General features: G+C 38.3%; 1 protein-coding gene across 1 annotated transcript in view; it reads left to right on the top strand.

The window, feature by feature from the left end:
- Window positions 1-12,698, top strand: part of CUL5 (cullin 5) — a 104,594-nt gene that overhangs the window by 83,696 nt on the left and 8,200 nt on the right. The window contains 6 exon segments of the mRNA XM_008020745.3: window positions 2,500-2,632; window positions 3,470-3,601; window positions 8,651-8,774; window positions 9,079-9,254; window positions 9,761-9,922; window positions 11,949-12,067. Of these exon segments, the coding sequence (XP_008018936.1) occupies window positions 2,500-2,632; window positions 3,470-3,601; window positions 8,651-8,774; window positions 9,079-9,254; window positions 9,761-9,922; window positions 11,949-12,067 (846 nt within the window).

The raw sequence follows: 12,698 nt of genomic DNA on the forward strand, positions 1-12,698 counted from the left end.
AATAAAAGATACATGTTAAAAAAAAAAAGGGGATGAACTACTGGTACATGCTGTGACACATGGATGAATCTTGAAAACTTGATGCTAAGTAAAAGAAGCGGGTCACAAAATACCACTTATTGTATGAAAACATTTATCTGAGATATCCAGAATCAGCACATCCATAGAGTAGACTAGTTGTTGCCCAGGCCTGGGAGGCAAGAGTAGGATAGCTAGAGAATGGGATTTGACTGCTAGCAGGTATGGGGTTTCTTTTTGGGGTAATGAAAATGTTCTAAAATTTTATTGTGATAATTACACAACCTTCTGAATATACTTTAAAAGCACTGAATTGTATATTTTAAGTGAGTGATTTGTATGATTTGCAAATTATGTATCAGTAATTATTAATAAGCTTAGATAATAGCAATGAAGAAATAATACATATTAATGGACAATTAGATGGAAATTGTTATCTGAGGAAAGAAAGTGTCTAAAACCATATATAATTGAAGTCATAGATCATAGAAAACAGGGTATTAGCCAATATTTGAAATGGTATTGACTAAAATTTTCCAAAATTGATTAAAGATTTAAGGGTGTCTGTGAATCCCAAGTGGGATAAATACTAATTAAACCATTCCTAGGTACATCATAGTAAAACAGCTTAAAACTGAAAACAATAATAAAACTTTTAAAACAGTCACAGGGGGAAAAATAACACCCTATCTTCAAAGAAACAATATAAAACTAATAGCTAGCTTGTAATCCCAGCTAGTTGGGAGGCTGAGGAGTGAAGATTGCTCGAGCCCAGGAGTTCAAGACCAGCCTGAGCAACGTATCTAGATGTCCATGTCAAAACAAAAATAATAACTGATAGCTGACCTCTCAATAGGTTCAATGAAGGAGGGAGGTAGATCACTTCGATTGTTACAGTAGTTTACACCTGAGCCAGGCATTGCAAGGAGAGATGGATGGATTGTATTTTCTTCATTCGTCACCTCACTGTTAGCCATTCTTTAAATATGCATCATTAAAAATAATTTTTAATATTAGATCAGTATGGATATTTTTTGTTTTGCATATGGCTCAGGAGGTGCTCAAATAATTGATATAATAAGACAAACTTATTCTAGTCTCGTCTACTTATGTGAATAAAATTTCTCAGGGCAAAGACATAAATTTATACAAATAAAAGAAATTAATCTATGCTGATTCCTGGATTTATAATTGGGAGGAAAAAAGTTTCATCCACTCCACTACGAGTTGATACATTCAGTAAAATTTTACACATACATATATTTTATGTATGTGTATGCACAATATAATTGTTTGGATTATTTGTATACTTAACATTTGGATAGCTCAATCCTTGGAAAACAATACTTGCATTTTATAAGCACAAGAAATTTCAAAATCCCGAATTTAAATTTATTTACGTATATTTTTAGAGAAGTAGGATAAAAAATAAATGTAAGACTTTCAAGCATAAAAATACAATATACTGCTGGGTGCACTGGCATGCACCTATAGTCCCAGCTACTCAGGAGGAGTCCAGCCTGGACAATATAGATGGTGAGACCTTGTCTCAATTTTTAAAATTTTTTAATTTGTGTGTGTTTCTGTCTCAGTTATTTTTTAAAAAACAACAATATGGTGTGTTTACATTGTTATCAGGAGCTAGGTGCGGTGGCTTATGCATATAATCCTAGCACTTTTTTGGGAGGCCAAGGCACGTGGATCCCCTGAGGTCAGAAGTTTGAGACCAGCCTGGCCAACATGGCGAAACCCCATCTTTGCTAAAAATGCAAAAATTAGCCAGGCATGGTGGTGGGCACCTGTAATCCTGGCTGCTCCGGAGGCTGAGGCAGGAGAATGACTTGAACCCGAGAGGCAGAGTTTGCAGTGAGCCAGGATGGCACCATTGCACTCCAGCCTGGGGGACAAGACCAAAACTCCATCTCAAACTAAAGAAAAATTTGTATCAGGAAAATGAAATCGAGATACAAATTCTTTACTGCTTAGGAAGAATTCATTTATAGTTTTTTTTAAATGCATGATGGTATATATATCATCATTATGGAATGTAGGTTATATTGGATACATTTTAAAGAGTGAAATAACTGTTTTAATATATTAATCATAAAAGTTTTAAATGTTAACATAAGTTTCCAAGAATTTAACAGTTTTTCAAAAGTATTTTAACAGATTTCTGAACAAAATATTTTAATTATCATTGCCAAGGTCAGCACTAGGGTGAGGCAAGAAGGCACCTAGAGTGCAAAATTGAAGGAGATTCTTACTCTCAGGGTTCTGCAAGTGCAGCATCAGCACTTAGGGGTACCTAACAGTGAGTGCCTCCCTAAATTAGGCACCCTAGGATGCTTGCTCATCCTAGTTCCAAACCTGGTCCCTAGATTATTTAACATAAGAAATTCGCATGTGAATAATTGGCTTTAGAAAAAAATAATTGCAAACATCAATCATTTTTCCATCAACTGCTTTTAATTTGTTTTTTAGGGTGGGATTAAAAACTCAGCCTGAATCAAAATGCCCTGAGCTGCTTGCCAATTACTGTGACATGTTGCTAAGAAAAACACCATTAAGCAAAAAACTAACCTCCGAAGAGATTGAAGCAAAGCTTAAAGAAGTGGTACATAATGTTTTGTATTTCAACTTTTAAAACTACCTTACTTTGAATTTGTGTTTTGCTTACAGGACTTCCTGTGATAGTATCAATTTAAAAATGTATTATGTGTAAAGAACTAGTGTTATGAAGTTTTACAGTGCAAGAGCTCTAAGGGGGGTTATTTTTCTTTCTGAAAATTTTTATTCTACAGCTTCTTGAAGGGAATACCATTTAATTCCTCTCCTTTCTTGATTATTTTTAGGAATTAAGTTCTAGCTACTAATACAAGACATATCATTCCAACAAATTTGGAATGATAGTTGAGAGATTGGGAATTTTTCACTCCTTCCTTTTGGTGAGAGTCCAAGATAGATAGCAAGGGATGAGTGAGAGGAGATTAAGTAGTTGCTTTCATCTTTGTCACCCAGTTGTTAGTGTAATGATGTAAGCCCAGGAATACAAACAAGAAAAAAATAAGATATTGGGCAAGTGTAGACAGAAAGGCCCAGAGAGATAATTAGTGTCAGAAAAAAATGTGGAAAAGATAAGTAGAAGAGACACTTGCGGGGGGAGAAAAAAACATTGATTTTTTTCATGTGAAGTATATCGTTGCATTTTATATAAAATCTAAAAAACTGATATTTAGAGCAACTACAATTTTATTTGGTTATAGTCTCAATTTTGCTAACTTTTAAAGTAGTATATCAAGACTGGGTGTTTCTCAGAGATGGATAATTTAGTAGGCCTCTATATGCTTATAAAAATTTCTGACTTGTGACAATTGGTGGATATAGGAAGGTCTAAATTCGAGAGATGGCTAAGAGTATATAAGAACTGAAAGTAACTTTGTTTTTCATACAGCTCTTGGTACTTAAGTATGTACAGAACAAAGATGTTTTTATGAGGTATCATAAAGCTCATTTGACACGACGTCTTATATTAGACATCTCTGCCGATAGTGAAATTGAAGAAAACATGGTAGAGTGGCTAAGAGTAAGTAAATTTTTAAAAATATTTGGTTTTCTAATATATTGCATCATTTATATATATGCTTAAGTAATACATTTCGGAGATATTGTTAATGTAAAAGAAGTAGGAAACATTTTATAAGGATATAGCATCAATTAGGCCGGACACAGTGGCTCGTACCTGTAATCCCTGTACTTTGGGAGGCCGAGGCAGGTGGATCACCTGAAGTCAGGAGTTCAAGACCAGCCTGGCCAACATGGCAAAACCCTGTCTCTACTAAAAATGCAAAAATTAGCTGGACGTGCTGGTGCACTCCTGTAATTCCAGCTGCTTGGGAGACTGAGGCAGGAGAATCGCTGGAACCCAGGAGATGGAGGTTGCAGTGAGCCGAGATCGCGCCATTGCACTCCAGCTTGGGTGACAGAGCAAGACTCTGTTTCAAAAAAAAAATATAGCATCAATTATGTAAAATAAAGTGATATCTAATAAATAAATGTTCTTTAATACTTTTAGTAAAGTGTCTTTGTTCTTGAGTTGTTTCTACTGTTTCACTCTCATTTGTACCTCAACTGTTGTTTAAACTGACCTTATTAATAAATAGACTACAGGGGCCAGGTGTGGTGGCTCACGCCTGTAATCCCAGCACTTTGGGAGGCCGAGGCGGGTGGATCACGAGGTCAGGAGATCAAGACGATCCTGGCTAACATGATGAAACCCCATCTCTACTAAAAATACAAAAAAAATTAACCAGGCGGGGTGGCAGGTGCCTGTAGTCCCAGCTACTCGGGAGGCTGAGGCAGGACAATGGTGTGAACCCAGGGGGCAGAGCTTTCAGTGAGCCGAGATTGTGCCACTGCACTCCAGCCTGGGTGACAGAGCGAGACTCCATCTCAATAAATAAATAAATAAATAAGTAGACTATTATATCTTTAAGGTATTTTCAGGAATGAATTTTAACTTTAGAGATGTTTATAAATAATAACAAATCTGTATAGCAAAAAGAACCTTTAAATGATGGCCTATTTAGGGAATCAATGCTGATTATAACTAAATTCCAATATAAAATTTGTTGAGTTTTTTTTGTTTTAATAAAGTAAATGTCTTTCATTTCTGTGTATGTATCTCTCTCCATATATATATATATATATATATATATATGGAGAGAGAGAGAGTGCAAGCGAGCACACACAAGAGAGACCTACAGATATTTTAACTTATAGATAGCCCTTTACATGGCACTGTGAGAGAGTAAAAATGTGCTAACTGAAACTGCTTAGTAGGAAAATGAATGATTATTCTGTGACTTTTAAAAACTGTCAAAAGACTCAAAACTCTTACTGCCACTTATAAATATATAGGAAAAAGGGAAAAATAGCAAAACTAATACATATTTACTATGAGAAACCTTTAGAGTTAAATTATTTTTTTCTTTCTTTCTTTCTTTTTTTTTTTTATTTGGAGACGGAGTCTTGCTGTGTTGCCCAGGCTGGATTGCAGTGGTGCCATCTTGACTCACTGAAACCTCCATCTCCCAGATTCAAGCAATTCTCCTGTCTCAACCTCCTAAGTAGCTGGGACTACAGGCTTGCACCATGACACCTGGCTAATTTTTGTATTTTTAGTAAAGATGGGGTTTTGCGTTTTGGCCAGGCTGGTCTTGAACTCCTGGGCTCAGGTGATCCTCCTGCCTCAGCCTCCCAAAGTACTGAGAATTATAGACATGAGCCACCATGCCTGGCCTACGTTATTTCTTTGTTTAAAAAAAAAAATACCAAGACCCAACAATAAAATGACAAATAAGGCCAGGCATAGTGGCTCACACCTGTAATCCGAGCACTTTGGGAGGCTGGGGTGAGGGAGCAGATGGCTTGTGCTTGGAGTTGGAGACGAGCCTGAGCAACGCGGTGAAACCCCATCTCTACAAAAAATACAAAAATTAGCTGGGCATGGTGACATGCACCTTAGTCCCAGGTGCTTGGGAGGCTGAGGTGGGAGGATCGCCTGAGCCTGTGAGGTGGAGGTTACAGTGAACGGAGATCATACCACTGTACTCCTGCCTGAGCAACAGGGTCAGGTCCTGTCTCCCTCACTCACACACACACACAAGACAAATAATTAAAAGCAGGCAAAGGTTTCGAATTGACGTCTCTTCACAGAAGATACACAAATGGCCAATAAGTGCATGCAAAGATACTCAACGTCATTAGTCATTAGTGAAATGCAAGGAGAGGCTGGACTTGGTGGCTCCCGCTTTTCCCAAATACTTTGGAAGGCTGGGGTGGGAGGATCGCATGAAGCCAGGAGTTAGAAACCACCCTGGGCAATATAACAATACCCAATCTCTACAGAAAATACAGAAATTAGCTAGGCATGGTGATGTGTGCCTGTAGTTCTAGCTACTCGGGAGGCCGAGGTGGGATGATCACTTGAGCCCAGAAGTTCAAAGTTGTAATGAGCTGAGATCGTGCCACTGCACTGCAGCCTGGGCAACAGAGTGAAACCCTTTCAAAAACAAACAAAAAAACACAAAGAGGTACTACTTTATTCCCACCGGGGTAGCTAAAATAAAGACAGACAATAACAAATGTTAGTAAGGAAGAGGAGAAGTTGGAACCTTCATAAGTTGCTAGTGGGGATATAAGATGGTGCAGCCACTTTGGAAAACTGTTGGGCAGTTCCTTAAAATGTTAAACAGAGCTGACCCAGCAATTTCGCTCTTAGGTAATTCATTTGAAGAGAAATGAAAACATATGTTTCATGTAAAAACTTGTAAACAAATGTTCATGGCAAGATTACTAATAATAGTCAGAAAGTGGAAACATCCCAAAATGTCAGTGAGCTAATGAATAAAATGTGATTTGTCCATAGAATAGAATATTTTTTGTGATAAAAAGGAATGAAGTACCAATACATGCTACAATATTAGATGAACTTTGAAAACATAATGCTAAGCGAAAGAAGCCAATCCCAAAGACCATATCATATGATTCCGGTAATATGAAGTGTCCAGAATAGGCAAATCCACAGACACAGACAGTAAATTAGTGACTTGCAGGAGTTGGGGCCAGGAGGGGAAATGAGGAGTGACTGTAAATAGTATGGGGTTTCTTTTTGGGGTGATGGAAATGTTCTAAAATTAGATAGTGGTGATAGCTGCACACCTCTGGGAATACTAAACTTTATTAAATCGTGTACTTTATTTTATTTTTATTTTTATTTTTTTGAGACGGAGTCTCACTTTGTTGCCCAGGCTGGAGTGCAATGATGCGATATCGGCTCACTGCAACTTTGGCCACCCGGGTTCAAGCAATTTTCCTGCCTCAGCTTCCTGAGTAGCTGGGATTACAGGCGTGTGCCACCAAGCCCGGCTAATTTTTCTATTTTTAGTAAAGATGGGTTTCACCATGTTGGCCAGACTGGTCTCAACCTCCTGACCTCATGTGATCCACCCACCTCGGCCTCCCAGAGTGCTGGGATTACAGGCGTGAGCCCGACCAAATTGTATACTTTAAAAGGGTAAATTTTATGGTAAATTATCTGACTCAGTAAAGCTGTTAAAGAGTAGTTTGAAGCCGGGCATGGTGGCTCACGCCTGTAATCCCAGCACTTTGGGAGGCCAAGGCGGGCGGATCACGAGATCAGGAGATTGAGACCATCCTGGCTAACACGGTGAAACCCCGTCTCTACTAAAATGTAAAAAAATTAGCCCAGCGTAGTGGCAGGCACCTGTAGTCCCAGCTACTCAGGAGGCTGAGGCAGGAGAATGGCGTGAACCCAGGAGGCGGAACTTACAGTGAGCCAAGATCGCGCCACTGCACTCCAGCCTGGGCGACAGAGCAAGACTCTGCCTCCAAAAATAAAGAAAAAAGTAGTTTGAATAGCTCTTGCCTTCTTGTGTAACTTGACAGAGTAAGCATCTTTTCTTTGCCTTGGGGAGTTGTCATACCCCCTGTAATTTAGATCATCTAGCATTTTATCTTTTGGGCTTTCAGTGTCATGAAATACTGCAAATTCCTTTATAGCATTTTTGCCAGGATCACTTCCTCTAGGGTATCTTATCTTTACTGTCCCTCACCACTTTTATCTTTTATGTTGATAATTTGCCTTCACTAAGTTCCTCAACACTGGTATTATCAGCTTGACAACCACAGTCAGCTTTCTTCTGTAACTCCATTTTTGTTCTATTTTACTTTCATTTCCAGCATTATCACTTTTCATTTCCTCAGTTTACTTTTGTTATCTTTGTGTGCCAATTATCTTGTTTGATAATTCTTTTTTATAAGTTGTCATGTGGGTTTATTACTGGAAGCCAAGGATACAATGAAACTGCACACTTTGCTCTCTGTGGTTTAACTGAATAAACAAATGACTGATAGATTGTGTTTACATTTTTTAAAAATGTATTTATTTTATTTTTTTAAGAAACAGGATCTTCTTCTGTTCCCCAGGCTGGAGTGCAGTAACGCAATCAGAGCTCAAACTCCTGGACTCAAGCAGTCCACCCACCTCAGCTTTCTGAGTAGCTGAGACTATCGGCAGTATGCCACTGCTAACTTTTAAAAATTTTTTGTAGTGATGGGGTCTCACTGTGTTGCCCAGGCTGGTCTTAAAATCCTGGCTTCAAGTGATCCTCCTGCCTCAGCCTCCCAAAGTGCTAGGATTACACACCATGCCAACTAATTGATTTTGAAAGATGTATTATGATTAGTCACTGTTATTTTTGTCGTGATTTGTGGATCGAAGAACTAGAAATAAAGTTTTACTTTATGCAGTTACATTTATTATATGGTGTCAACTGAAAGTTGAGCTTTGTTCTTGGGGAATTGGTATTATGTAACTGCGCTGTGGTAACTGAAATTCATACATACTAAAATTGCACAAAGCAGGGACCCCTTGTAATACCGTGTTTTGTTTCTAAGAGCAAATTTCATAGGTATTAGACAATAAAATTCTAATAAATAAGAGAGAAAAATTTTGTATTAAAACATCTGAGACTTAGTTTTTCATTAAGATTTTTCCCAGTAGTATATCAGATTATGTATTTTTTACCTCTTCCGTCTTTGATTGTTATAGGAAGTTGGTATGCCAGCGGATTATGTAAACAAGCTTGCTAGAATGTTTCAGGACATAAAAGTATCTGAAGATTTGAACCAAGCTTTTAAGGAAATGCACAAAAATAATAAATTGGCATTACCAGGTATTATTTTATAATTACATATATATTTTTTAAACTTAGAAAAAAGAATATCTTTGTTTTCCAGTAAATTAAAAATAAACCTCAGCAGTAATAGATCGAAAGATGTTATGAAGTCCATTTCCTTGGAGACAGCTATCAAAGCAGTGTGTTAGATTTACAGATCTTTATTTCAAAACAAAAGGACACTTTTAACAAAATCTTTATAGTCTTACTGATTTTTCACCCAAAGTTACCCTGTATTTATTTTGAATTTTATCCATTGTTAAGATAATTTACTTTATATTCCTGATATTGTTCTCTATAGCTGATTCAGTTAATATAAAAATTCTGAATGCTGGTGCCTGGTCAAGAAGTTCTGAGAAAGTCTTTGTCTCACTTCCTACTGAACTGGAGGACCTGATACCAGAAGTAGAAGAATTCTACAAAAAAAATCATAGTGGTAGAAAATTACATTGGCATCATCTCATGTCAAATGGAATTGTAAGTAGATAGTGTGTTTGTTACTTCAGCTTTCAGTTTGGATGAAAGTAGCAGGACTCCACAGAAGAACTGCTTAAACAAAATAGATTTTCGCCTCTCTCATGTGTAGAAGTTTGAGCAGAAATAGTGAAATTTTTTCATGAAGTTATTAGGGACATAGGCATCTGCCCTTGTCCTCAAAATTCAACATGATCCCAGCTATCTCAGTCTTCCTGGCAACAGAAAGCAAAAGGTGAGGGTAGCTTATACCTTTCATTAGGGACAACTTCTAGAAGTTTCCTCTGTCATTTCCATTTGCATCACATTGGCCAGTACTCAGTCTCGTGGCCACATTTTGTTACATGGAAAGCTGGGAGATAAGCATGTATTCTGGGCAGTCATTAACGTCTTCTAAAATGTTTATTACTGTGAAAGCAAGAGTGGATATTGGAAGACAGCAGCCTTTTTCATATATAAATTCATGTCATAGATTCTTATTTATTAAAAATCTATTTTATCTATTGTAGATAACTTTTAAGAATGAAGTTGGTCAGTATGATTTGGAGGTAACCACGTTTCAGCTCGCTGTGTTGTTTGCATGGAACCAAAGACCCAGAGAGAAAATCAGCTTTGAAAATCTTAAACTTGCAACTGAACTCCCTGATGCTGAACTTAGAAGGACTTTATGGGTTGGTTTATGTTTTTTTGTTTTTAAGATTGTATCCTCTCATGTAGCAGGAAATATATGATTGGCTTGTAATATATTATTAAATTCATAACAGTTTCAAAAGGTCTTATCATGAAAAATAGAGGCCGGGCACAGTGGATCACGCCTGTAATCCCAGCACTTTGGGAGGCTGAGGTGGGCAGATCGCTTGAGGTCAGGCGTTCAAGACCAGCCCTAGTGAAACCCCATCTCTACTAAAAATACAAAAATTAGCTGGGTGTGGTGGCACACGCCTGTAATCCTAGCTACTTGGGAGGCTGAGGCAGGAGAATCACTTGAACTCAGGAGGCGGAAGTTGCAGTGAGCCGAAATTGCACCACTACACTCCAGCCCAGGCGACAGAGTCAGACTCCGTCTGGGAAAAAAAAAAAAAAAATATATATATATATATATGTATATATATAATTATGTATATTATTATATATATACATCCCCACATACTAATGAGATATTTATGTAAAAAATAAATTGCCAATAGGCGGGTTAACAAGGCAGAAAAAAGTGCTTCAAAAAAAAGAGGCCAGGAGCAGTGGCTCATGGCTGTGATCCCAGCACTTTGGGAGGCCAAGGTGTGAGGAGAGGATTGCTTGAACTGAGGAGTTTGCAACTAGCTAGGCAACATAGTGCAATCCCATCTCTAAAAACAAAACAAAAAAATTTAGCCAGCTTGGTGGCTGTATCCCCAGCCACTTGGAAGGCTGAAGTGGGAGGATTGCTTGAGCCCAGGAGGATGCAGTGAGCCACAATCATGCCACTGCACTCCAGCCTGGGCAACATGGTGAGACCCATCTCAAAAAAAATTTTTTTTTTAAAAGAGAAAGATTGAGTTGGTATTTAAAAGTTTTACCTGTGAGGAACGTGACCAGCTATGTACTTTTGGTTTTTTTTGTTTTTTTTGTTTTTTTTTTGAGACAGTTTTGCTCTTGTCACTCAGGCTGGAGTGCAATGGCACAATATCAGCTCACTGCAACCTCCGCCTCCCAGGTTTAAGCAACTCTCCTGTATCAGCCTCCCAAGTAGCTGGAATTACAGGGATGTTCCCCTACATCCAGCTAATTATATATTTTTAGTAGAGATGGGGTTTCACCACGTTGGTCAGGCTAGTCTCAAACTCCTGACCTCAGGTAATTTGCCCGCCTCAGTCTCCCAAAGTGCTGGGATTAAAGGCCTGAGCTACCGTACCTCAGATGTATACTTAATTTTTATACTGAGAATGTGTTCAGAGGTTTTATGATAACCAAAAATCTAAAAGATTTTTGTCAAACTTTGGTCTGTTTGAGGACTTGTAGATTGTACTCATTATCCCCCTGCTCACAACTACATTTTATTCCTACTCCATAAACTTCTTAAAGTTCCAATTTTCTTTTTTTTTTTTTTTTTTTTGAGACAGGCTTGCTTTGTCATCCAGGTTGGAGTTCAGTGACACAATCTCAGCTCACTACAACCTCCCCCTCCCAGGTTCAAGCGATCCTCCCACCTCAGTCCCCCTAGTAGCTGGGACTACAGGGGCATGCCCCACACCTGGCTAATTTTTGTATTTTCAGTAGAGACAGGGTTTCGCCATGTTGCCCAGGCTGGTTTCAAACTCCTGAGCTCAAGTAATCTGCCTGCCTCAGTTTCCCAAAGTGCTGGAATTACAGGCGTGAGCCACTGCACTTGGCCTGAATTTCCAAAATTAATTATTACCTATGGAGGAAATAGCTGGTATATAACTGGCAGATGGTGTCTACTATGGTCCTACTATGGTGTCTACAATCCCAGTGTCTTGTCTTATTGTAAAGAGAGCATTTACTGCTTTCTCATAACCAACTCTTTTCACCTCCTCTCTTTCCTCATTATGCATTCAAATGTTATACTCATGGAAGTACCAAACATTTTAAGTTTGTGTTTGTAATCTTTTTCTTGCCTATGTTGATTATGTGGGAGAATTGATCTTAGTATTCCATACTGTTTATAGATGCTAATTGTTTTCTCCTTATTCTTCCTAGTCTTTAGTAGCTTTCCCAAAACTCAAACGGCAAGTTTTATTGTATGAACCTCAAGTCAACTCACCCAAAGACTTTACAGAAGGTACCCTCTTCTCAGTGAACCAGGAGTTCAGTTTAATGTAAGCTTGTTAGTTGATCTAAAATAATACCTTGTTTGAATTTTAGCACTTTGTTTTTTGCAAAATATTTTCCTTACATTATATTTAAAACTATATACTGTCATCACTCTAAACTTAGATCATTTAGTTGTTTATGGAAAATATTAATCAGATGTTTACTACTTTACTGTATTTTTCATTGATACATTTTTGGTCTCTGACATTATACTATGTTGCATTTCGTCTTTCAGGTTGATATCCTTTTGTGCTATAAAGCAACTTTATTCACAAAGCTTTTTGTTTATTTGTTTGTTTTTGTTAAGACCCGGTTAGGGCCGGGCACGGTGGCTCAAGCCTGTAATCCCAGCACTTTGGGAGGCCTAGACGGGTGGATCACGAGGTCAGGAGATCGAGACCATCCTGGCAAACACGGTGAAACCCCGTCTCTACTAAAAAATACAAAAAACTAGCCAGGCGAGGTGGCTGGCGCCTGTAGTCCCAGCTATTCGGGAGGCTGAGGCAGGAGAATGGCGTGAACCCGGGAAGCGGAGCTTGCAGTGAGCTGAGATCCGGCCACTGCACTCCAGCCTGGGCGACAGAGCGAGACTCTGTCTCAAAAAAAAAAAAACAAAAAAGACCTGGTTAGGCAATA

This window comes from Chlorocebus sabaeus, chromosome 1 (assembly GCF_047675955.1).
Source record: "Chlorocebus sabaeus isolate Y175 chromosome 1, mChlSab1.0.hap1, whole genome shotgun sequence".
Lineage (NCBI taxonomy): Eukaryota > Metazoa > Chordata > Mammalia > Primates > Cercopithecidae > Chlorocebus > Chlorocebus sabaeus.